The sequence below is a fragment of the Rhamphochromis longiceps genome, linkage group LG14 (genome assembly GCF_057381845.1).
Source record: "Rhamphochromis longiceps isolate RC_006_pf linkage group LG14, R_longiceps_female_GT1.1, whole genome shotgun sequence".
In the NCBI taxonomy this organism is placed as follows: domain Eukaryota; kingdom Metazoa; phylum Chordata; class Actinopteri; order Cichliformes; family Cichlidae; genus Rhamphochromis; species Rhamphochromis longiceps.
The window spans coordinates 2,837,108-2,864,511 of NC_140570.1; the positions used below are offsets into that span (position 1 = coordinate 2,837,108).

General features: G+C 42.2%; 2 protein-coding genes across 8 annotated transcripts in view; both read right to left on the reverse strand.

Annotated features, from left to right (window-relative positions):
* The window catches only part of usp32 (ubiquitin specific peptidase 32), a 68,834-nt gene extending 54,435 nt beyond the window's left edge, over positions 1-14,399 (reverse strand). For 2 of the 7 annotated variants that reach the window (XM_085380477.1, XM_085380478.1), the window contains exon 1: positions 14,162-14,395. In XM_085380477.1, coding sequence (XP_085236603.1) covers positions 14,162-14,219 — 58 coding nt within the window. In that variant the 5' untranslated portion in view covers positions 14,220-14,395. Of the gene's footprint in view, positions 1-14,161 lie in introns of all 7 variants that reach the window. The other 5 variants (XM_085380474.1, XM_085380475.1, XM_085380476.1 and 2 more) reach the window with 5 other exon arrangements.
* A 9,312-nt stretch (positions 14,400-23,711) lies between these two features.
* LOC146653414 (uncharacterized) lies at positions 23,712-27,176 on the reverse strand. Its single transcript, XM_085380601.1, is given in 9 exon segments — positions 23,712-23,855; positions 23,939-24,102; positions 24,171-24,233; positions 24,236-24,317; positions 24,822-24,934; positions 26,823-26,870; positions 26,873-26,896; positions 26,899-26,910; positions 27,137-27,176. Coding segments are annotated over 9 exon segments (690 nt in total).
* Between the last annotated feature and the right edge of the window lie 228 nt (positions 27,177-27,404).

The window sequence follows — 27,404 nt, forward strand, 5'->3', positions numbered from 1 at the left end:
GTAAGTAAGTGGTCAGCAAGACTAGGAAAGCATTATATAAATGTATAAAACTAACAACACGTCTGCTGGGCACAGGTGTGCTGTAAGCACAACACAGAACAAGAACCTTTTCAATTATCCTGGTTTTTGGGCACAACACGAAAACTGTGTCAAGTGCCAAAAAAGTGCCAAGATGTGGTTTTATGAAAGGTAAGCTGACGATCAGAAGGTATTTACAGGTCACTGACAACCTCGCAGAGACAACGAGACTAAAGAAAGCCACTGTCCCAAAGAGTCATGGGTTTATCTGCTCCCTGCATAGTCCTGCACGTTGGTGTGCAGGTTGTGGTAATACTAAATATGAGTGGAAACTGCACGGAATGTAAAAAACAGACTATCATTAGAAAATAATACATGATCTCGTGTTCTGAGATAATGGATGGGAATCGTGTGTGTTTTGTTTTGGGAGAGATGAATTCTATTAAAAAAGGCCTCCGGTCCTTTTCACAGATCACTCCAGCTGCTGTAACGACACCTGCGTGCAGTCTATTTCAACACAGAAATGGTTTCCTGGTGCACAGCGGTGAGAGCCACTGAAACATGGAATGACACCAACAAACATCAGCGCTTAATGACATCCACCCGACGGAGTGCAACAGCTCTGAACTGTGAACATTTATTTCGCTGGTGCCTCGTGTATCTGCTGCTTCTGCTGGCTGAAAACTACATGGGGATTTTAGCTTGCGTGTTGCGAATCCAAAGAAGCTGTGCACGTCTAACCCTACGCCTTTCACTTTCTTTAATAAGTCATCGCTGGTATAAAGATGAAGATATCCCAAAGTTAGACGTCTGAGGGCTGCTTTTTTAAAATCTTGGTCATTTTGGCCTGTATTTGTATAGCGCTTTTCTAGTCCCTAAGGACCCCAAAGCGCTTTACACATCCAGTCATCCACACATTCACACACTGGTGATGGCAGCTACACTTTAGCCACAGCCACCCTGGGGCGCACTGACAGAGGCGAGGCTGCCGGACACTGGCGCCACCGGGCCCTCTGACCACCACCAGTAGGCAACGGGTGAAGTGTCTTGCCCAAGGACACAACGACTGAGGCTGTCCAAGCCGGGACTCGAATCGGCAACCTTCCGATTACAAGGCGAACTCCCAACTCTTGAACCACGATCGCCCCATTTTGCAGAAAAGCTCTGATGCTGAGCCAAAGCAAAGCGAGATTAATGGGTCAGTGAGCTACGTCGAGCTTCAAGTCAGAGTTCTTGGTGTTACCAAAGTGGCCCTCTTTGTAACTGACCAACTCACCATGGCATCTTCTTCTGAGCACAAAACCTTAGAGAAACTCTTTTATTTGCATCATATTTTAACTGCAATGTAAATTCTCTGTATTCTCTATGTGCCAGTTGTTAAGCTGTTTAGCTTACTAACAGCAAATGAAGCTACAAAGTCAGAGCAGTGCAAACTGTGCATCTTGTTGTTAGTGGCTTGTGCAGTCTATTCTTTTGGTGATGCCAGAAATCTATACATTTTTGCTTTACTTTGCTGCCAAGTCTCCTTTACACTGTTGAATTGGAAGCTACTAGAACACACAACAACAACCAAGAATAGCTATTTGATCAATGAAGTTAATTTCCCTTTGTGTGCAGGCAAACTAAAAGGATTTCCACATCTCCTTCATTAGCCGGTGGGTCAGTAAGTTTCAGTGTTTAAATGTATCCAGTTTAAAGTTTCCGAGCTAATGTGAGGCAGTTATGTTAAAAATGAACAGCAGCACCGTGAGCACACCCACACTTAAAACAATTAACTCTGATTAAAATGCTCATCGTACCGCTCTGGGCGCTAAATCACAGGATTAACAATTTTCTGCAACATTAATTTCCTGTCTTCTTTGCAACAGTGTTGCAATGTAATGTTAGATTTTATCACCATTTCAATATAATCATTTGATAACACTCACTGGAGTCGGCTGTGCTCGTGGGGATTATTCTGTGCTGAAGGAGAGTCGGGCAACACATTAAAAGCCCCTTTGATGAGAATGTGCATCGGACCCAGAGCAGAAAGCTCAGCTTAACACAGGAAGCTGATAACCACCGTTGTGATACCTGTTATGTCCAGCTGGGGTTTTAGATTTTTTCAACTCCGCTAAAGCAAAGAAAGCCCGGCTGTATTGAATTTCCCTCGTAGTGCAAGTGTTTGCATTTCTTTTATATCACTAAAATCTGCAACAGGCCAACAATGATAAACCACATCTTCAAGTATGAAGCCAAAGATCAACTTAATAGAAGGTGTGTGTGTGCATGCGTGCGTGTGCGTGCGTGTGTGTGCATGCGTGTGCGTGCGCGTGTGTGTGTGTGTACGCACCTGTGTGGCAACAGTCGATAAAGTCTATTGATTTGTGGAAAAAAGTGACAAAAACAGTGATTTTACTTCCCACTGGGGGGGCGATGCCTAACATCCATGTGATCTTACCCAGACTGAGGCACCAGTAGATCACTGGTGACCTTTTTCTTTCATCCTGCAGAAGCAGGACAAACGGCTATCCACTCCTTTAAACCTTGCTGTTAACGATGTAACATTTTTCCACATGTACTAAAACAAGCTGCAACATCTGATGTCGTCTTTGAGCTCAGAAATGTCACTGTAGTCACACACACACAAATATTACATCACCTTGTGGATCAAGGGATCCTGAAACAGAAATCCTGAAAAGGGCTCATGGGAAGGCCAATTCTGCATACGCCCAATGCCACCCAATGGCAGTGACCTTGGCTCCTCCAGTGAACACAGCTACCCCTACTTAGCTGCCTCCAAAGTTCTCATGCCTAGCACTGATTTCAGTGGTGGATCTGCACCTAAAGAGCAGAACCGACTGCCAAGGAATCTTTGAGCAACATCAGCAGCTAAAATGTTTCATTAGATTTTGGTTGCAATGCAGGATGATGCTATATAGTTTATATCTAGTAAGGTCGATACCTTAAAATTGGACTACATACAGTGTTCGCTCGGCAGAGCCCCACACCCACTCTCCTTTTGCACACAGATCTCTGCAGATTCTCCCGTAGCAAGCAGGGAGACATGGCTCTGATCCAAAACAACAAATATCTTGTGTTGGTTTTGACACTCTAAGGTTAACATTAACTTCTGTTAAATATCCATGTGTGGGAAGAGTTGACAATATTTGAATGAAAACACAAAGAAACGACTGTTTTTAAAGGCACCAAACAGCCTTTTGTACTTTGCAGAAAAGCTGCATGTCTGTGTGATCTAGGGCCATTTATAAGTCATCCACGTTCAGGGATGTGCAGTTAGGACTACAGGGAAATATGTTTCTCTTCATGAACTGTGCACACAGAACCCCATAAGCACCTGCAGGACCACAGAGTATGCATTGGCCAGTCATTAACCTACCAGCTGCCGAGTACAAAATCTACGTGAAGCTGGATGGCAACTGCAGAAACTGGAGCAGCTAATACTCCTGTTTATGTACGGCTGCCTCGAGAGGCTGATGCTGAGCTCACGCGGCTCACTCATTTCATTTTTCTCATCACTGCTAATACAACCCCAGTGCCAAAAACACTGTGCACATAATGCAATGACTGAGGTGCAGATCCACTATGTTGTTTTTATGATCAGTTGTCAATAAAATATTTAATATTTAAAATGAGAAAATGTACCGCTTTAAGAGACGTTGTTACAATTCTGTATCCCCTCTATTTTAGCACCACTTGTGGTGTTACTGGGAACTGAGGAAAGCATTTGCTGGACTTTTGAGAGAGCAAAGTGTTTGAAAGGTTGAACCTGAGGTACGCCAGATCAGCACCATGAAGCTATACTGTGGTAACAGATGAAGCGTGCACTCGAGCAGCGTCCTGCTGACACACAAGGCCCTACCTGAAAAAGACATCCATCATCTGGATGGGAGCATATCTTTCATACCTTTCAGCCTCGGGTGCCTTTTCCAAACGTGCAAGCAGCAAATTCCATCAGCACCTATCCAATTATGTAACCCTAATACATTAGCACATCCCATAGTACCCAGGCAGATTACTAAACATCCTCCTACATGATTAGCATTAAAGCTGACCACAACATCACTGATGAGCTTAGCTTTGAGAATTACATCTTCACAAATTCTATAGCCATAAGACATATTGACAATATGGATAAATATAATTATATTAAGCAATCTGTACAAATAATATTGATGGAATTCTAACAATACACCTAAGCCATTTTAATAAACTGGCCCAGCTACATGCTGTGGGTCTGAGGTCAGCAGGGTACCCGCCTTCTACTTGGGCCTGAACCCATGCATCAATGAGAGGTGACAGCTACCCAACTGAAGACAGGACTGATTAATGCTCAAGTGCTGAATCACAGGCTGCAGGCAGCCAATCACACATGGGGATCAACACAGAGCACAAAGCTGCAGGAAGAGAGACTAAAGCCCCCTTGTGTGTCATGAGAGGTAGCAGCTAACTGTATTCATGACACAAGCAGCAGAAAATGATCCGTACAACCACTGCACACAGAAACCTGGCTGTCCTCCACATCTCTGATTAACCGCAAAACAAACAAACAACAACAAAAAAACAGCAAATAAATCTTTGAAGTTGTTTTTTAATGTGAAGGATGATAAGAATCAGATTCATGAATTCATTTTGTTACATGATTCGTTATTCAGTTCAGATTCTGAGCTCCTCTCTGAGTCTGCGCTGTAGACTTCAGACATAAAGAGCTTATCCCAACAGAGCTTTTTGACTCATTTTATAAAGAAAACCGATGAAAGATTTGGAAAACGAACAGGAAAAAAGCAGACACTTCACACTGGCTTTGCACTGCCTCGACTCGAAAGAAAAAGTGAACCAAACACTGGTGACGCAGATCAACCGTTAACTCGAGTTCAAAGGTCAGTTCAAAAGCAACGAAGTAGAACAAATCAGGGTAAGTACTAGTTTTCCTTTCATGTTTCGCCCTCCCTCCCTTCTTCACACGTACAAGCATGAATTCAGGGTCCAACGCCTCTTTGTGGCCTATCAATAATCTGTATTACCAACCAATAAATTGACCTTGTGCAGCCAGAGAGCAGCAGTAACAGCACTCAGCACACTCTATTCAGCTGCAGCAGCTGCACATAAACTGAGGTCATGAAATTTCAAACCACATTGATGCAGTTTATTAAAAGACACGTGAGAAAACTGAATGACATCAGTCCATGACCGATGCATAAAAAAATGTTGTATTTTTATTATGACTACGAATCAAGTGAAACATATTTCTAATTACCTTCCATAACTCATTACAGTCTGTAATATAAATACATCCAACGTCAAAGCATCAACAGCCCAGCCAGTTAACCATTAACCTACCAGGACAGGATTTAATGAGGCTGTAGAAAAGCGATTAGTCCCCTCCCACCTCTCCATGCAAGAATGCAGATTAAGGTACAAACAGATAGATGGCTACAGACGTTTTGGCTTATTGTTCAGATTTGGGCCTGTGGAAATGTTCACAGCCTATAGTGGGACTTGCTGCCGTAACGTACACACATCTAATATTATGGCGATGATGACCAGGCACCTTAAAGTCACATGAATCGTGAAGATGTGGCGGCCTTCATCTCACACATATTAGCAAGTGCAAGCATAACAAATACCCTGGAGGTCCTAGGAGAGCTCCACAATCTCCATGGTGACAGATGTGGAGGTGGTTCACCAGAGGTAGCAGAGCACAGCTGGCTGAGGAGCCCATTTAGTCCTCATGAGTTTGGAGTCTGATGTTAAATATTCATCAAGTTAAATCATTTCTGTTTAAAACAGTAACTGCATTGATGAAGATATTACACCTGTTCTGAGGAGCAGATCTCCAACAGCTCGTTAATATTGAATGTCTGGATTTGTGTCTGGCACTGAATTTAGATTTGCTTGCACTGGTCATCTTCTACAACGTTAGTCTCTTGAAATGAGCTTTTTAATGCACACAGCCACCGAACCAGAGACCAGCTTCTTTCAACGGGAATAATAAATGAAGGGCAGGCTCTTTCCCTCCTGTAGCATCTGCTTCACTTATTGTTTTTAAAGCTACGAGTTCTAAATTATAGTCCTGTCGTTACTGGTTCTTCAGGCTTCCAAGCAGATTTTACAAGATTGTCTTCAATAACCACCCCATGCACCTGACGAGGGAAAAAAGCTGTCTACTCTGTAGACAACAAGCCTGCCACTTTGAGGAAAACACGTCTGAAATAGTCGTGGCTAGCAAGCCCGAGCTTGTAAAATAAGTTTGGGGGACTCTCACCAGTAAAATAACTGCAGAAGGCACCGTTCTTCTGTATGGATATGAACAAAGACTGCAAAAAACTAAAAATGAATGCTAAACAGAGTCCATGTATGACTCCAATCACATAAAACCATCCGAATGTATCAGAAACATTTTTTTAAAAATGAGGGCACGTCTGAGAAAGTTTCTATGATTTCTTAATTCTTTGTTTTTAGTGTCACACACTGGTTAAACAATGAGCACTGTCACCTGACTGCGAGGAGGCTCCCTGCGCCTCTGTGGGTCTCCTCCAGGTACTCTGGCTAACTGGTGACTGTAAACTGGCCATTTACAAACAGGGCCTTAATAACTGATTCTACTGATACTGATGTTTACTGGGAAATTAAACTCAGTCCATCAAATACCTTGTCAGTACCACAGGAAGATCAGCATGGTGGTAACAGCAAACCTGGTCAGACACTGACCCTCTCACCCAGCTGAGCATGGACATTTTAAAGCTAACAGAAGAAAGCTCTAGAACCAAAGCTGCCCCCGAGCCAGCAGCCTCACTGAGACCAGAGGACCAAAGCAGTTACAAGGAAGGAAAAAGGGTTCATGTCCTGGTGATGTCATAAACATACTGAAAAATTATTTTATTATCTAATATTCGTTTGTTGTTTTTAATGTAAATCTGTTATTTTGCTTGGTGAGGCAGAATATGCCACCAGATAAAGGTGCACGTACAGCAACTCATTTTCAGTTAATTATTTGCACCTCCTTTAAGTTCAATTTATTAAAGCGCTTAAAGTGAGAGAATATCCTGTGACTCAGTGCAGTCAGGTGGAACTACACAGTTTCATAAACAAGTAAATGACACTGTGCATTGAAGGACAGTTGAATTTTGCATGTACATGCTGTCAGTTACAGTTCTTATAAGAGAATCAGCAAAATGAATAAATCACAAATCAGAGTCAGACACCAAAACTGCAACAAGGATGTCTCTACTTTTTGAAACTATCTTTTTACTGCGACTGATGAATCAAACTCTACTTTAGATCAAGCTTCAAAATAACTGTTTCATTGGTTCAATACCTTAATGCTTTCTTGGTATAAACCTTTGATGATTTACGTTTGTGAAAACCATTTCTCACACATCACAGTTCTTTTGATTTTCCTGTATATTGCGCTCATTTCATCTTTGCCTTGATGACACCTTCTGTTTTTGTTTCACGTTCAACGTGCGTCACTTTTACATAACTTAAGGGCTCCGCTAAATACAGAACGAAGAATCTGTAAACCAAACGAAGACGAGTTTGAGTCAAATAAAATAAAACATTGTTCTCCTGGAACTCCTGATCTAACGTGATGATTGGCACTGCCAGAGAGCAGAAAACTGTTGTAATAAGACGCGCTAATGGGAAAGTAAACAAAGAAAGGCCTCATTATGGAGAACACTTTGTGTATTGTAATGCTGTGATGCAATCCGGGTATTCTTAGACACTGAGTGGCATTAAATGCAATGGCTACCATTCGATTCACACAAAACAATGGGTGTGATTTCTACGAGTGCCCCAAACACACTTTTCAGCCACTCACAGTCTCAGGCTGTCTAAAGACTGCGTCTGTAACACCCGACACAAGTCACTGCATCCTTAGCTTGTCTTTGGCTCTCCCATACTGTCCACACAGACACTTTCACAGCAGGTTTCCACTATATGGCCACCTCGCTAAATCATCATGGCAGTAGAGGAGCAGCCAGAACCTCCTGCTGTGACTTGATGTTTTCTGTCCTATAAAATAAGCTGAGCCTGGTCGGCCGCTGCTGCTGTCGAGACTGGAAGCCTCCACCATGGCTTCTGAAGCAGCAAATCCTGAACTCACATGTGCCTCGGTGCCCTGTTTAGTCTGGGCAAAGCATCAACAGAAACACCTAGAGGCGCAAACATACATGCAGCGCTGTTCTTGAAGAGCTCATTTCACCTGTGGACATGATGTCACGCAACCAGCACGAGGCTGCTGTGTTGTGGGGTCGGCAAGAGGAAAAACCACATAAAACAGGAAAATCATTTTTACTCTTAGGGTCTATTTTGTGCTGTCGGAGAGGGAAAAAAGGTGAACAACAAAAACAACAAATGGGTTTTACATAATAAGACTATTACAGATTCTTCTGAGTTTAGAGCAATTACTCTAAAAAAAGCAAACAAACTGTACAATACAGCCAAGGAAGGAAAAGAAACACCTACAGAGGCTGAACGGGCTCATGGATGGTTAACTATACCATTCATGTCAGATGGAAACAGGATCATTAAGAGTCAGAAATAAGCAAAGAATAAATAAGAAGTGCAACTGAAAAAAAGCTAGTCTTCCAATTAATTTCTATAAAACGGAAATAAAATGTGGACCACAATCGATGAATGTCCAGAGGCATGAAACCTTATTGGCAATGACAACATGAGGTTTCAAAATTTTACATGAACAAAAATTCTACAAGCAGATATGCATCCACCTACAATGCAGCCATGACAGGAGCAGAAAAAGTTTCCAGTGGTGAAGGACAGGACAGTAACTTTGGACCGACACTCGGTTTTTATTCATAGACGTGGAGGGATTTCTCTCCTTAACAACAACAACAATCTTTATTTATAGAGCACATTTAAAAGCCTTGGGCATACCAAAGTGCTTTACATAAAACAATAAAAAGGTTCAAACATTGATAACGGATAAATAAAAATAAGGAGTTATGTTCATAGATAAAAGCTACCAATAAGAATGACTACAGCACATGGGTAATAGCAAGATAAAAGCTGTACCACCATAATAAAAAACACCAATAGAAAGATAGGAGGGAATTAATACAAGAGGTCAATAGGTCACAGCAACCAAACAAACAAACAAACAAACCAGCAATTAAAAGGTGGAGAAGGCAAGTTTAAAAAGATATGTTTTAAGCTGTGATTTAAAAGAATGAATAGAATCAGATGCCCGGATGCCAATCGGGAGATTGTTCCAAAGCACAGGTGCGACAAGAGCAAACGATCGATCACCTCTAGTCTTAAGTCGAGATCTGGGCTGAGCCAGCAGTAACTGTGACGATGACCTTAAAGCCCTGGCAGGAGCATAAGGGTTTAAAAGGTCCTTAAGGTAGCTGGGTGCAGTGTTGTTAGTAATTTTAAAAGTAAACAACAACAGTCCTAATGGGACTTACTGGGGAGCCTCTGGTCATTTGTAATAATTTTGGAAGTAGTCTGTGTCTCACAGTACTGCCCGAGTTCGCCGTCTCCATAATTTGTTAAATATCCCAGTGCAAAGAAATGGTCTTCCATACTTATCCATACACAGAAGCGATGCAGCCCAACATGCTGCCTCTCAGATATTTGCTCCAATGGTAGCATTCGCTGTCATCTTGTGTCTAACGTCCGTCCCACTCACAGCCCTGCTCATCATTATTCGGTTTGCTGCACTGTTGCACATTCAGCAGTTTTGTGAATACCTTTGGTTATGTTTAAATCCCCTCTGTTTTATGAAAAGCGATGAGTGAAATCTTTATTATTTATCATTGTTCAGCATGATGTTTCACTAGCTGAACATGAAAAATACGTTTCAGTGATTCAAAGGGGCGTTCAGATGTGACTTGTGAATTCTGTACTTGATTTTGAAATGATAGAATACCGTCACACCCCAGCTCGACACCTTCAACATGTACTTTTGGTGTAAAAACAAAAGAATGCCCTTGTTGTGTGCCTTTCCTAAAACTAGAAGGCTTAAGATCCCTGTGTGTGGTGTAAACTTACAGTAACCACATGCAGGAAGTCTAGGACCAAAAACTAAGCAACCTCCAACTCAAGGAGGCTGTTTAACAGCTGATAAACTTCTTATCTTTGCTCAACAATGAAAAATAAATACTTGCTGTGAAGCATATACCACGTGGTCGTAGAAAGCTCCATCACACTGGATTTCCACAATATTAAACTGCATCCTGGAATAACCTGACATTTACAACTTTGCTCAAAATATAGAGATTGTTGTATAGACTGTTGCACTGCTATCTAGTCACGTTTCCATAGCAAACACCATACTGGAGGTTTCTATGACAGCAGAATACAAATTTACATCCCCATGCAAAGCAGCGCTGCATTAACTCAGCTGATAAGGCCTGCTGACGTAGAGTGAGTGTGAGGCTGTGTGTCACAGTGACCGCTGTTGTTGTTGCATCGCTGAACTACATAGTGGTCAACCACAAAGGTACAAATAACCCGTGAAGGTGTTCCAGAAAAGTGCCAGGAAAGATTACTAAGAAGAACCGGTCTCACTGAGAACACAAGGAACCACAACAACAGGTAAACACGTCAACCCAACTCTTTGACAGCTCCATCAAAATCATGAACAATTATTCTGGACAGCAAGAAAGACATCCAGATGAAGCTCCACATTTTTAAAGCCACGTATTGTTGCTCGGTTAAAAACGTCTTCCTCAAGGCCAGTTCATCAACAACAGGGCTACCTGTGACAACTGAGATCAGCCTCTCACCACCATGACTGGAAGGGTCCATATCATCTGCTCCCTCTTGAATTTGACTGACAAGAAGGAACGCCAACAAGCACATCGCCGTTAAACTCGGCCAAACACGAGCATCACTGTGAAAAAGGAAAGTGGCACAATAGTTGTGCTTTCTTCATCACAGAACGTCCAAAAATCAACTACGACTCTATGAAGTGTGCAGGTCTGAACACTATACTTGTGTTCAGCGCTCCACTTCCTATTATTCCCACTGCAAAGAAACTGACTGCGATTCAGTGGCAGGAGTAGCAGAGGGTGAAAATGACTGAATGAAGTTGCATTTCTAAAAAAGTGTTGGTTTTCACAAATACAGTATCGATAATATTAAATCACCTCATTGCATCCTGTAAAACATTCTGCTATGTAATCTATTCAGGTTTAGGATATGAAGGAACTCTTTGATGTGAACTGTTTCCAAATGACGACTAAAACAGATGTTAGAAGTGTTGTTAAATCATACGAGAGATTTCCATGTTTGTAGAAGGAGCAGGTGCCCGTGGTGGTTGAAGGTCATGCTATCAAGAAGCTGTTGTTGGTTGCTCTAATGCATGAAATCAAAAATGCATCACAGTGGTGCCGTGAAATCCCCAAAACTCACAGAGAGGAACTTTAATACAACGAATCTGTTGCTTTGATTCTATCAAAACTGTATCTCTAACACGAAGAAAAAGCTTTACTGTATGAAATTTACACAGAGCTCTGTTCATTCTGGACTGAGTGGGAGGGGTTTTTGGTTTTTTAGAATTTAAGTTCATTTGCTTGTCATCTCTGGGCAAGCTGACCAATCAGAGCAGCCTGGAGTTAGTGGGCTGGGGAGTGTAAAAAAGACAGGAGTATAAAAGAAAAACAGAATGTAACCAAATGTAATCCCCAAAATCTGAGCCTGTAAGTGTACCCGGGCTCCTCAACCACAGTCTCTATAAGCACATATGATACACGATGATGAGTGCCCACCTCTGGCCCTGGACGGAAAGCTTTGTGAACATTGTCTGCTGCAGTATGCACAATCAGCTGCTAAATGGAAGCATCACTTCCCTGCTGTAAAGTGCCATTCAAAGTGAGATTACTTTAAAAACGAACCTTATTACTCAAGAGAGAATCACACCCATCATCCTTGATAGTTTTACAAATGCAGTTAAATGTTCGTTCAGGTCACGTTACTGTTCTGTCAGCTCTGTTCCTCACGGACAACGACGATCGTAATGATAACAGCAGATTCAAGCATGTGGAGCCGTTCAGTGTGGAATAAACACCATCGCTAGACCTGACCTGAAGTTAGCTGTCACTGCAGCAAGCCACTCACCAAATGTTTGGACTTGAGCCTCGAACCTTCTCTCAAACAAATTAACGCTCCACTCTCCCACATGAGTAAATGTTCAATTGTACTGTGAGTCAACAGAAAAAGGGAAGATGACTTTTACCTCTAAAATCTTAACACTCTCAGATGTGTGTCTCTTGAACCCCTTATTACGGTACATGTTTATATATTAGATTTCCCACATTTCTAAGATTTGAGTTTATTCTATTTCAGAAAAGTGACGATGAGGAGGAACACGCACTTTTTGGTCAGATCTAATGTTTCAGGCACAATTATCCCTCGAGAAACTACCACGCACAAATCAGGCAGGAATGAATAAATGGTGGTGAGGAGTGATCGGAGGATAACACAACAAAGGTGAATCTTTCTGACTGTAAGCCCATTACGCTGCTGATGTCCTGGCAGAATAGGCTCTCGTGAAAACTGAACTCATAATTGCGGCAGTCAAGCCTGCTGTAGCAATTAGAAATGGTGTCATGTGACTGCTTTGATAAGACTAGATAATCCCACCCTGTGTGTATGGTCACATATGATCGTCAGAGTGTAACTGGCAATCTGTTTGAGGCATATTTAAGCCGCAGTATTACAAAGACTGAAGTCACGCTACCCGAAAATCTAAACTGTGCTAAGGCAACATAATAACATTAATAATAATAAAGATGTCCGGTCAAACTTCCCTGCGGAAGCCTGGTAAAGATATGACACAGTAATAGATGTGTAACAGGCTCTCGTGGCTGGAATCCGGACTGACAAAGTTCAGCTGTTGCCAACCCAGGGAGTAAAGTGCAACAAGAAAGCCATCAGGGATAAGATCTCTGTGTGTTTGCAGATAAATGTTCACCCATATCTTACATAAGTGCCGCTATGCTTACACTGTATCCATTGCTTCACCTGTGCGTACTTAAACTAACCTGACAACAAAATGCTTCCAGTAAAGCCCATACGAGCTGAAATACATCATGACGCTGCATTAGATTACAGGCCTGTCAACGCTTGTTTGTTTACCAGAGACCAGCCAATGGCTTCCCCAGTGTTAAAAAGCCCACCTGATCATTTTTAAGAGACTGACTGCAGCGGCAGCTATTTAAAGCACAACTGGTTGTTGTTCCGCTCCAACTACACGGCTAGCTGGTGGACGCTAGGCTCCGCAGAACCTGACAGCTCACTAGCAACAACAGTAACGATTAAGCAGCACATGGCTCGGTTTGAAAACCGGGAGACGAGGGCTGCAACAAACAGTCTGGAGGCATTCCCCACTGACAACTTAGGTGAAAGCCAGCTAACTGTCTAGCTACTAGACAAGCAAGCTAGTGGTAGCAGCACAGACATAAACGTTAGTCAGCTGCAGTTAGCTTGATACAGAGGCAACCTGTGATGCCATCCAAAAATATATATAAATGAAAAATATATTCAAGCACGGATTCGAGATTTCTTTCACAACTGTTTCTCCAAATACTGTCCGCGCAGCCCATCCCTCCTCGCTAGCCAGCACTAGCTCCCACAGCAATTAGCTGGACAGGACGTCAAACCAAGCGTAGTTCAACAACCTGCCAATTTAACTAGACCTTGCACTTAAATAAAGACACGCGCTTCATAAAAATACTTCAGGATTATCTCTATGCTATAAGGAATAATAATTAAATTCGGCGCGGTCAGATTTTACACAGCGACTGTTTAACTACGTTATTTTTCAAGATTTCATTATCCACATACGCTTTCCGCTGCAACCCAGCGTTGTCTCTTACGAGGGCAAACGACTGCGGAAAATACATGCTCAGCTAGTGATTAACTAAACATCAGAAAAAATAAGGAAGCTTTTCGACAAATTTTAATGCCGAAATGAATACTGGGCACAACAATTCCATCGAGGCCGTGCGTTTACTTTATACCCGGCGTCTACTTCGTATAACAGGTGAACCCAGTTAAAGCGTTACACTTTAACGGGTGGTCAGGACGTTCTCTTTTCCATATGGCTAGCCCAAAAGCAGACAGCTAACCTAGCGCAACGACAGATTTCTACTTCCCACGATTTTTGGCTTACCTCTCTTAACGGCCTCGTCATATGACAGGAATCCTATCCTCGACTCCTTGGCCCCCATGCTCCCCTCATTTCATTGCAGTGTGAGGAAATAAACGTTACGAGCTGAGTTGGACAGGGGTGTTTGTCGCCTTATCCGTTTATTGTGAAATGGGCTCCTGGCGGTATGTGTATGTGGTGAACGGGTGAATGTTTTTCAGCGACGCCTCCATTCTGTCACATGATCTGACTCTACAGGTCAGTTGATCTGCGAGTTCTAATACGAGTGAACGCAACCCGAATCACATACAGGGGTGGGGGGTTTCGACTTCAGACGGGGTTTTCAGTCTTATCCGGGAAAATGCAAAACAGCACTTTTACTTAGTATGCGAAGTCATACCAAGCTGTCAGTGTGCGACGAGTGCAGCCACAGTTCAAACCAGTGATAACAGCCCCACCGTGTGGTGGTGCTGCTGAATAACGCTAGCTGACTCTCCCCACAGCGACCCCCGAAGGTACGTTCAGTCAGACGATACTGGTGGCACATAGCAGATGAAAGTTTGCAATATATAGTGTCTAATAGTGATGGGCAGATGAAGCCTCATGAAGCACTGAAGCTTTTCATCCAATTGGTTCACCTCAACGCGAAGCTTCTTGAAGCTTCATTTGCTCTAGCAGAACACCTACTGGACGTAAAAATATTAGTTGGCATGAATTTGAAGAGTGTGGCATTTTGCACACAGCCTGTAAATGTCAACAACAAAAGGAGTGTGTAAAACATCTATATTGTAGTGATGGCAGTATACTGTGTATATTTATGCTGGCAGTATGGAAAATGATTATTTGCGGCAAAGTTTGAACCGCTTCCTGAACCAGTCACGTGGTACAGCCGGGCAGCGAGGCTTCGGACGTCATCATTTTCAGCTCCTCCCATAAATGAAGCAAGCCTCGATACGCGCTTCGCGGAAACGCCCCCTCCATTACTCGACACACGCTTCGAAGCCTCGATACAGAACGTCACATCACTAGTGTCTAACGCGCATATGGCGTTTGTTGCATTTCAGTGAATGTGGGAAGTAGTCCACTTATGTCAGTCGTTGTGAGTTCAGAATTTTTACACCAAAGTCGTAAATACTTATTTAAAGTTTGTCATAATGCTTGCAGAGGCGGATCTAGAAGGGTGGCATGGGGTGGCAAGTGTCACCCTAAAACGATCTCTTGCCACCCCAAGTGCCACCCTAGTTTTACATATGACAGTGTTGTTTATTAAAATAAGATAGTATTAACACTTTAAGTGCAGTTACAGTTAACAGTGAATATAAATTCTAAAACTGAATATATTGCATAGTGTTACCCCCCTCCACCATTAACAAATGGTTCAACCCACAGCGCAGACCTCTTGTTTTCAGTAGTAAGCGATGCTTATGATTGTGCCAGAGCACATTTTGAATCAACACCAAGGGAATTTCAGATTTCAGACAGATGGTTGGCGTTACACTCTGGAAATGCAATAAAGTGAGTGTTATTAACCCTCTGAGGTCCACGGACACGCTCACTTCCAACTCATGTGCTGCAAGCTGCATCAAGCGGAGTCTTTCATTCAGCCCGTTTTGAAAGTTATATATATATTTATGTATATATATATATATATATATATATATATAAAGCCGTGCTTTTTTCTAAATCATATCGTCATGTTTGGTTTTTTTCTTCTTTCTTGTTTTTTTTTTATTTTTAAATTAAGCATCTTCTAATGAGAGTGCAAAAACAGTAAAGAAAGAAAAAAAGAGACCTCTTTCCTCTCGATGGAAAAATGCACCATGTCGACCAATTTTTTTAAAAAAAAGTCAGCATCTGGGATTTGGTTGTTTAGGAAGAGGGGAAAGCAAGACAGCGAGAGAGAGACAGAGATCGATAGCCGGTTTTGAGATGTGGGAGATTTGTGACGTTTAGCGTGGAGTGTATAGTTAGTGTGTTGTGTAGTCATAGTTTTGCTTTGTGTGTCAGTGAGGCCACTAATGACTGTCACAAAGGCACATTGCAATGTAAACACTGTCACCAGGTGAAAACAGGAGCAGTGCTACACCTGTTGTCCTCTTGTGGTGGACATTTTTTTTACTGGCACAAGTAGTTTGTGGGGCATCTTATTGTGACACCTGATTGTTCTTTCATTTTAGTTATAGTAGTATTTTTAAATGGTTGTACCAAATTTTAAAAATGCCAGATGTATTGGTTGCATTTTCAGATAAATAGTTGTATATGTTTATAAAATGTGTGCACAACTTTTAAAAATGTACAATTTATATTTGCATTTCAAGTTATAAAAATAATTTACTCAACATGTCTGTGGTTTTGACAGTAAAAAAAACCTAACTACTAGGATTTTATGGGGTTTTTTTTGTGTGATTTCAGATCAGTTGTGTTAATACAGTAAGTCAGTGAAAAAACCAACTAAATTCAGACACATGAGGTTGAGCTGAAAAGAATGATACCAAACAAGGCAGGAAGAAAATAAAAATGAAACAATCTGAGGGTGAAATACAAATGTAAAATCAACAGGAGTCAAAAATGTCCAGTTATATTTTGGACCTCAGAGGGTCAGCCTAACAAATCATGAAAAGTTAGGTTTGGATTTTTGTTCACGACGGTGCAGATTTCTGACATTTTGTGTAATTTAAGCACGTAACAATTTGTGTGAAACGGAAGTTAGCACTTGGACTTAACGCTACAAGCGCCACTTCAACGACCACATGGGATCTGTACAAGACACAAACTGAAAGCATTGGGGGATATATTACACCACAGGTGCCGTATTTGTGGGGGTAGTTACAGAGGTTGTAATTTTTGCAACGAGACTTTGGCTTTAACCGAAGATGGGGCTCCAAGTTCTGCTTTACTTAACGAAAAGGCGCTCTGTCACCCAAGAAACACGCAGGCGCAGAGAGAGAGAGAGCGCGTCGCCCTGTAACCATGGCAACCGTAACGCTGCCGCCTGGAACAACAGCACGTAGCTGTCAAACAAAACCAAACAGTCCTGACCCGCGACAACATGAAACAGGAAAGTACCGCAGTGTAATCCATTTATTTCAACAAAGTAACTGTATCCTGAATACCACCTTTTTAAACGGTAACTGTAACGGAATACAGTTACTCATATTTTGTATTTTAAATACGTAACGGCGGTACATGTATTCCGTTACTCCCCAACACTGTGTGTGTCCCATATAATACAGTGGTTCTCGAAATGTTTAGGCTTCCTTCACCCCCAGCACATCACATAACCATAGGGCAAGAATCCAAATTGAATATAGCCTGAATATAGCGCCACTATATACTTTTTTGCTGCATAAACCATCTTCTTTCAGCTTTGGTAAGGTGCTCACTGATGTCCAACTGAACCCCTCTCCCTCCAACTGGTATAATTTTATATCCATAGCTGATAATTTTTAATTAAAGAATGTATCACACCAGAATTGGACACGAGAAGTGTGGACAATGCTGCCTTGTCTGGCAAGTCTTGATTTCAGCAGGACATTTGAACGGCAGGATCAGAATTTAATGTGAACAACATAAATGCATGGATTAATCCTGCCTGTTGGTAGAGGAAAGTTTGGTGAAGCACGACAGAAGATTTTGTTCCTGATGAAGGAAAACAAGACAAAGAGTGCTGAATTAAAAGAACCGTCTGCCCAGCTTCAACGCGCGAATGCTACTATTAGGGAGATGCAAAGGGATCTCCAAAACATGGAGCAAAAGAATCAGGCTGTCACGGTTGTTAAAGAGTGGACTCAGGCGCGGAGCTCAGAAATAATGACAGTGCATTTATTTACAGTGCAGCAAGGTGACAACAGTTCAAATGTGCAACAATGGTGATAGTGCGTCCCTCCTTCCGTGTAAGCCCGTGCGTGGTAGTGAGTGCCCGTCTCTCCTCCAAGTGCTTCCTTAGTGTCCGTGAATCCTCCGTCAATCCCAGGCTTAGTGCAATACTCCAGCGCTGTCTGTCGCTCAGCCACACCATTAAGTAGCCCTGCTGAAGATGGTAGTTGATTGGCAGCAGCTGGTGGATTGACCGCGGGTGCGGCAGCTCCGGGCGAAAGCACTTCCGGGTCGGTACATTGTAAATAGCTGTACTTTGTGTGAAGTTGTTTTAATAAAACAAAAAAGAATAGTATATTTGTTTGTTTTTCTTTATTATAGATCTATTCACATGTACACAGCAATCACATAAAAATGAAATGCAAACTATTTACATCGCACCACACAGCTGTCATCAATCTTTAACCACAACATGAAACATTACAGGCTATTTAGAGCAGCACGTTGTTTCCAGAAGTATTTCCCAACAAGTTCAGGAAGGCACACTTTACGAAAGAAGTCTTGTGCTTGCTTTAAGCGCGGTTTCCAGAAATCCACAGCAGGGAAGACGCGAGTCACAGCAAGGTCTCTCTGTGTCCACACAACGAGGTCACAGTGGCTGGCGCCCGTAACAAAGACTCAGCGTCTCTGTTGTGTAAACACGCCAGTGATTGGGGTAATGTGGGTGAGTGTGTAGTGTAGTTGGTGTAATAGTTTTCGACTCCACACAGTCACTGCTTTGCTGTGCTTCTGCAGCGTATCCAGTAATGGTGACAAATCCTCCAGCGTTGCAATAGGAAGCTGCTCTTAAGCGCAGAAAGAATTGTTTCCAGGGATTTCTATTTGTATCCAGCTTGGCGTGCAGGATCCTTTGTGTAATCTATGCTTACATATGTATTTTACACACAGACAATGTGAAAAATACAACACATTGCTATGGATTGATGCTGAAAGTGCTAATTGCACTAAAAAATTTAGCTGAAAAAAAAAAAAACACCAACTAAATAGATAAGCATGTCTGTTAACAAAAAAACCCAAACGCTTTACCCAACTGGGGTTTTTCAACTACCTCAGGGACAAAGCTTTACCAAAATCTTCCAACTCAGACCCTGTGACAAGGTCTGTGAAAACCACGTTTTTATGCCTGAAATACTACAGTACTACACTCCCACCAGATGAGCTCATGCAGCCTGTCACGAACCGGGACATACAACCATGACAAAACAGGAGATGCACACACAATTTATTGTGTTATTAATTTAGATGAACTGTGCTAATATAGTATACCAAAATGAAAACAATAACTCAAATTTCAGATATTTGAGGTAGTGCTGAAAATAATGGTGCCAAATAAGGCAAGAAAAACATATTTTAAAGGTGAAATATAGAGGTAAAATCAAAAATAGTCAAGAACGGCCAATTATACCCTGGACCACAGAGGGTTAAATTTGAAAACGGTTTAAAAACAAACAAACATCCCCATTCTAAAATGTCATGTGACAATCTGATTCATAAAGAGTGATGATGTCACAAGGACATGTGATGATGTCACAAGGACATGCCTTTGATCCTTTGAAGTTTTTCTATAAATAGGGGTCAGGAGCAGCAAGTTTTAGTCAGTTTGTTCGCAGCCTTCAAACGTTCGACCAGAGATACATTTGAAAGTATTTGTAAACCTCTTCAGAGTCACTGTGCACAGGATTAAAAATGTATCCACGAAAACACCAACAAAGAATAAACAATCTTGCTGCCTCTCCTTCGAGGTCTGGCCGGCCACTCACTGCAAGAGGTAAGCCTGATATGACACGATCCATTGGTGCCTCATCAGTCCAAAGGAAATTACAAGAAAACTCTGACCTACATGCAAAAATTAAACAAATTGAAGAAGAGAAGCTTCAACTGGAGGAGAAGTGCAGACAATTGGAAGCACGAAATCAAGAGCTGGAAAAACAACAGCAACGCCAGCCTTACACAAAAATTATTAGTGAGGCCTGGGAAGGAAAGTTTGGTGAAGCACGAGAGAGGATTTTGGTCCTGATGAAGGAAAACAAGACAAAGAGTGCTGAATTAAAAGAAACGTCTGCCCAGCTTCAACGCGCGAATGCTACTATTGGGGAGATGCAAAGGGATCTCCAAAACATGGAGCAAAAGAATCAGGCGCTCCAAGGAACGCTTGATGAAGCTATGGAACAAACTGCACAAATCCTCGGACAGAAAAAGGAAGGGGTCACACAAATGCAGGACCAACTCAAAGGCATAAAGAAAAAATACGAAGTGCTGAAAGTCAGGCTGGATGAAACAGAGTGCAAAAATAAAGAGCTTCTTCAAGAGAAAGAGCAACAGGAAGAAGAAAAAAAACGTATTCTCCAGGACTTGGAGAGAAGAAATGAGCAGTTAGAAAAGATGCACGAGGAAAAACAACAGCAAAATACAGACAAGCGCAATCTATTAAAAGAAATGGAGCAAAGATGCCAGAAACTTGAGAAGGAAGTTGAAGAAACAACCGATCAGCTGAGAACCCTCATCCTAGAGAAAAAAGTGGTCGTGGAAAAGCTCATGGAAAAGAAGAAAAAACGTTTCCGCTTCTTCTGGAGGAGGGACACTCCTGCTTTTTCTACTTTTTCTATTTTTTCTACTGCAGATGTCACCTCGTCTCCCTCCACCTCTGTTCCATCTTAATTTTCACCTCTCCTCTCCCCTTCTCTCCTAACACTTCTTCCCTCTCTCCTTCATCTTTTTTCACCCCAACCAGTCCCGGCAGTTGACTGCCCCTCGTGAGCCTGGTTCTGCCGGAAGTTTCTGCCCGTTTAAAGGCAGTTTTTCTTCCCCACTGTCGCCTAGTGCTTGCTCAGAGGGGATTGTTGGGGTTTTCTCTTTTCTTTTTTTTCCCTTCTTATTACCATTTTCCTTTATTTACCGATTTGTTTTGTTTACTTTTCTTTTACGTTGTTTCTTTATTTACTTGTTTAACTTTTTTTCAACTTATGTAATAAACTAATAAACCAATTGAATTTATCCTCTGCGTATTTTACATCTAATCTTTAAAGAATATTTCCAAAACATTTTCAAACATCACGATCTGTCTTTTGTTTGCTTGTTAAAACCCCGTAAATGGTGAAGTAAAAACCCTGTGATATGGTTTAAAACATCAAAATAGACTAAACAACTAGTCTAAAACTAAGAGACACAGGATAAAGTTGGTGTGAAGGTTTCAGTCTGTGAATGAATCTAAGCACCATCACCTTAACTTTAAATTCATCTCTGTTACCCTCTTTGTGACTGAACTCTGACCGTGAGCACCACAGCCACTGCGCACCAGTCACACGCACTTTAAATCCATCACAGTAAACCAGTTAGTTTACCTCAGTTTGTTTTGCAGCACATTTCACAACATGCAAAAGCATAATGTGCCATGTACAGACTCAAAATCTGATTTAAAAACATGAGGACTGACCTGTAAGCTTTACATTTACAGTTTATCACATACCACTGAGCAGTTCTTACCTGTAATTCTAAGCCCTCTTCTTCCTTTTCTGGTTTAAAACATCAAATTAGACTAAACAACTAGTCTAAAACCAAGAGACACTTAAATATTAAGTTAAACCTCTGGGGTCGCCGGACGCGTCGGCGCGTCAAAATCACATGACCAATTTAAGACGACACAGCTACAAGATGCACCGATTCAGAGGCTGTATCCCAATTCAGGGTCTGCAGCCTTAAAGGCCGCATTTTAAGGCCGATTACGTCACAGCGACGCGACGAAGGCCTAAAAATAAATGTTGGTTTCAGTTCTATGAAGCTTTGAGTATTTTGGATTAGTAGCACTGCTGTGTTTGTTGCATCATATTGCTGTAATTGTTTATATGCTTTATATATTCTGAGGTAAGTTGATCGATAGTGTTACATCATATTCTATAAGGATGTTATGTGTTTGTGTACTTTCTGCCCAGTTTGACCCATTTAGCAGAAGCCAGCTTGGTTCCACTTGCCTCTTACCCGTGATTTCAGTGGAAATTTCAAATTCAGGATCTGACACACACCGTTTCATGTCCTACACAGTTCTTGCAAGTTCATAGAAATTTCTGTTCAATTAGAACCAAATATTTGAGTTGATGGTTGAAATTGTTGTTGTAATTTGTGTTTTAAATGTTTTTAGATTGATGTTTTGTTTCCTTTACAATATTGTAAAGGAAACAAAACATCAATCAAAAAACTGTCCTCTTTTTCTTTTCTTTTTTTATTTGGGCTACTTAAATTTATTTTGGGCTACCAAAAACTGAAGAGTGCCTGCCCGAAGGGTAAGTTTCATGTTGGACTCATGGTTCTTTGTTAGTCCAGTTTAGGACAATGTCTCTGACGTATGTATCATATCAAATATATGTCATATCAAAACAACCCCACACCTGCAGTTGTTTCAGTTTTTCACAGGTGTTTCCTGTCAGCCGGTCAACCTCACTCAGGTGGACATCCATATCAGCCAACCAAACGACAAGCTCCTCCCTCTGTGCTTCAAATCCCTCCCACTCTGAGACCAGGAGCTGAGAGAGAGAAAACAAGGGTCAATTATAAAGAAGAGCGAAAAGTGAAACCTCCTGAGAAGGTCTGACTCGCATACCTGCAGTCGACCTATGATTGGCGTTCACGTCATCCCAGCGGCGGCCGCACTCCCTCGCCACTGCCAGCAGCCAAGTCTGCAGGGTGCCCTGGAAGAGCAGAGTTAATGTTCGACTCCTCACATCTCCAATGGTTGTACACGTTGTCATTAACGTGGCTTCACTCCACATCAGCCGCTTTGCTAAAACACCGGTGTCGGCACATAAGGACGCTGTCAGCCTGTCAGCTACGTTGATTAGCTGCGTATATACGAATGTGAATCGCATCATTGGCTGGACTGTGGGATAAGGTGGCCTCGTTCTGATCCCATACGGGAGCAGCCAGTCACTCACTGACTAACACTGCAAAATAGAATTGTTAAAGTATTAATTTTAATTTCAATTCAGGTCAGAATTTTTTTCCGTGCGCAACGCAAATTTTCTGTGCGCAGAGACCGTGCCAGCAGTGCGCAATTGCGCACGCGTGCAGCTTAGAGGGAACATTGCACTGTAGGGATGTTTTCGGCAGCAGGAACTGGGAAATGACTCAAGGATGAGGGAAAGAGCAATGCAGCACCATACGTAAACATCCTTGATGATAACTTGCTCAAGGGCACTATAACAGGACAGTGATGCTAAGCACACAGTTAAGATAACAAAGGAATAAATGGTATATGCCACATTTCTCTAGAAGGCTCTGCTGTTTTTCCTGCAGCAGCACGCAGCTGTCCGAGCGGACGTTTGAACAGTGGAGAAGTTCCCACGTGAAGAACGACGAACAAAGTGCCAGCCACTGCAGCACCATGCTGCCTTTCCAATACAGTTACATTAGCAGATAATTTCCTTTTCTCGGGATGTAACGGCCACTAAACACTTTGCACACACAACACATTTACAGTAAACACTGCACACATTTGCTTTATTAGATTTTTACAGTAACGTTGCATTTTAAGCCTTTTAAATGGTCAAATAAAGTATATAAATATATTTCACATGCATTTTATCTAACCATCAAAGTCTTAAGTCTCACAGATTTCCCTTTGGTAAACTGTCTTTCTGGGGGAATAACAGCAATGACAATGCAGGTGTTCAAGTACTGCTGACATTCCAAAGACTTCCTGTCCCCTCTAAATGACAAAAGCATTATTCCACAGTGTCAAGGTAACAGGATGAGCCTCATCTGCCAAATGCAAAATCAAATGTGATTTAAAAAGAGAAATCGAGCTCTTAGTTTCTTCCAGGTGCTCGATGTGTGTCCATATGCACCACACCTGCAGAGAAAACATCTGTGAGAGAGTTCTCCAGTGGACCGTTTGGGTTCATGTTTCAGACACATGAGCGTTTGCCACATAACCTCAGCTGACAGAGCCAGCACTCGGCCTGCAACCAGCAGCAACATCCCCACATGCTGGATCCACAAAGGCAGCTCCAACCAGTGGGACAGCCCTCCCACTGGCATGGATACAGCCACACAGGGAGGCAAGCCGCCCACCACCCAAACTCCCAGAGGTGTCCGAAACCCCGGCAGCAAGACATTTATGTGGAGCTGTGTACCAGCACTAGCTCAAACACGTTGGCAGGAGGATTACCGTTTGCCATGACAGCCTGTACGAGTGGGGGGCTGCTGCCGAAGCTGTTCTTCCACTGCGCCCCCGGGTGTTGTGGTTATCCATGAACACACACCACTCCAGTGCAGACACCATCCAACCCCACAGCAATTCAATGCACCACCGCTGTTAGTGTGGCACAAATGTTAAGGCGGCAAAGAACTGCAGAGTTTTTCTGATTCCTCTCGTGTTTTTGTGATTCATCTGCCCCCCCCCCCTCTCATTTCCCCCCATTCATAAGCTCCTCCTCCAAGTACTCCTCCCATCTTCAAAATACTCTCTCCCTCTCTGTCCTTCTGCACGTCCTTTTCAGCTTAATGTCTCTGTTGGTTGTTTTCTCCTTCCTCAGTCTCCACCTTCACAACTCATAATACGCCTTTACTTCACCTCGCTGCTTATCCCACTTTACTTTTGAATACTTCCTCATCCCACCACCAAGCTTCCTTGTTCCATTTCCTCTGTGCAGAGGCTGCCCCGAACACCTCCTCAGCAGGTTGATTACGGCTTTAGTCACCAATACCTCATCTCAAGTCTTTCCTGACTTCTGCACAACATTTTTTGCTGGTATTTAAGTACAGCCTCGTTTTCATCGCCTTGTGCATGTGTGATGATGTGCTTCAAATGTAAGACCTTAAGCAGCAGACTCCACAGCATGCCTCTGCCCAGGTTATCGACAGCTACATCCAGCCATGCTGCAAACCTGGAGGTCAGGCCCAGCCTCCTTGCCAGCCAGCCGTCCACTGCTGCACAGAGAACAGTGGGGCTTAGATGGGATTAAACAGTTCTTATCTGCACTAAGAACAGTGTGAAGCTCATATTCAAGCAGCCCATGCAGACAGTTCTTACTTGTCATATGGAAAACACAAGTGATAAAAACTTCATCAAAGCTTAATGGACTCCGCCATAATATATTATTGCTTATAGATAAAAAGCTGGTGTCAAAACATCATCACCAGGACCCTGAATTCACCCGCAATGTACATCAGGACAAAACATGGACTCACAAAGACCAGCACCTTACTAATACCTTAATAATGCTTAATAGTGCAGCATTGTTATAAAGTGCTACACTTATTTCCTGAACGTTTACATTAGTCACACATCACTGTCAACATTATATTCAAACAGACCATTTATACTATCATATATAACTCACTGTAGCTAATTCATTTCTACGTTACTCCCTTCCTTCTTTGGTTATTTCAGCACTACCTGCACAGTTACGTTGTTACATTATCTGTGCAAAATCGACAAAAATCTGTTTCTTCAGTTATTTATAAAGATCTGTTCAGGGTTTACGGATGGGTGACAAATTAAAGGAAAACTTAGCAAAGTCTCTTAGTACAGTTTTAGGATTAAAATAGGAGCTTCCATGCTCTGTGAGAAAAGAAGGAGGACAAATCAGGCCTGATTGTTTAAGACCTTGTATGTGAGGAGCAGGATTTTGAATTCTGGATTTAACAGGAAGCCAATACAGGAGAAATCTGCTCTCTCTTTCTAGTCCCTGTCAGGACTCTTGCTGCAGCATTTTGGATCAGCTGAAGGCTTTTCAGTGAGTTTTTAGGACATCCTGATAATAATGAATTACAGTCGTCCAGCCTGGAAGTAATAAATGCATGAACTAGTTTTTCAGCGTCACTCTGAGACAGGATATTTCTAACTTTAGAGATGTTGCACAAATGGAAGAAAGCAGTCTTACATATTTGTTTAATATGTGCATTGAAGGACATGTCCTGGTCAAAAATGACTCCAAAGTTCCTCACAGCGTTACTGGAGGCCAAGGTAATGCCATCCAGAGTAAGAATCTGGTTAGATACCATATTTCTAGGCTTTTCAGGGCCGAGTACAATAACCTCAGTTTGATCTGAATTAAGAAGCAGAAAGTTAGCGGCCATCCAGGTCTTTATGTCTTTAAGACATTCCTGCAGTTTAACTCATTGGTGTGTGTTATCTGGCTTCATGTACAGATAGAGCTGGGTGTCATCTGCATAGCAGTGTAAATGTATGCTATGTCTTCTAATGATGCTGCCTAAGGGAAGCATGTATAATGTAAACAGAATTGGTCCTAGCACTGAACCCTGTGGAACTCCATAATTAACCTCAGTGTGTGAAGAGGACTCTCCATTTACATGCACAAACTGGAGTCTATTAGATAGATATGATACAAACCACTGCAGTGCAGTACCTGTAATACCTACAGCATGTTCTAATCGCTCTAATAGGATATTATGGTCGACAGTATCGAACGCTGCACTAAGGTCTAGCAGGACAAGCACAGACATGAGTCCACTGTCAGAGGCCATAGAAGGATCCTTTTAAATAGTCCAGAGTATGTGAAGCATTGTGGGTTAATTTATTATTAAACTGAGGCAGATAAAGTGCTTGAAGTTTACAGAATAAAGCGCTGTATGGTTAAAGGTAACTTTGAGTCTAAAGTGCCTTATGTGGTCAGTAAGACCTAAAAAAAGTATTTTAAATAGTCTTGAAATGCCCCTCTTCACATATGGTACATGTATGATCAACTGCATATACCTGCTTAGGAGAAATGCAGAAATTATTCAAGTTATTTTCAGCAAAGTCATTCAAAAGTTGTGCTCACAGATCCAGCGAGCTAAGCAGAGGGTGCATTACCATCAAGAGATACACGCAGTGAGTAAAGAGGGAGAAACACTACTGGTAAGCAGCCCATGCAGCAAACACCAGCCAATCCTGATGTATCCTGAAAAACACAGAGACATGACAAACTGAGACTCACACAGTACTTGATACACTTAAGGCCAGCTCACAATTTCTACACATTTTTCAAGTGTGGTCATTCTGCTTCAGCAGCTTCCCAACACACCAAAATGCTCCAGCAGGCAACAAGCTGCTTTATGTTCACAGCACCAGTTAAGTGACTCGTTATACAAACACACAGCAATGTAACACAACTGAGTGTTTCTCACCAACAATATTCGGCCAGTAAAGCAGAACTTGGAGCCCCATCTTCGGTTAAAGCCAAAGTCTCGTTGCAAAAATTACAACCTCTGTAACTACCCCCACAAATACGGCACCTGTGGTGTAATATATCCCCCAATGCTTTCAGTTTGTGTCTTGTACAGATCCCATGTGGTCGTTGAAGTGGCGCTTGTAGCGTTAAGTCCAAGTGTTTACTGTGATGGATTTAAAGTGCGTGTGACTGGTGCGCAGTGGCTGTGGTGCTCACGGTCAGAG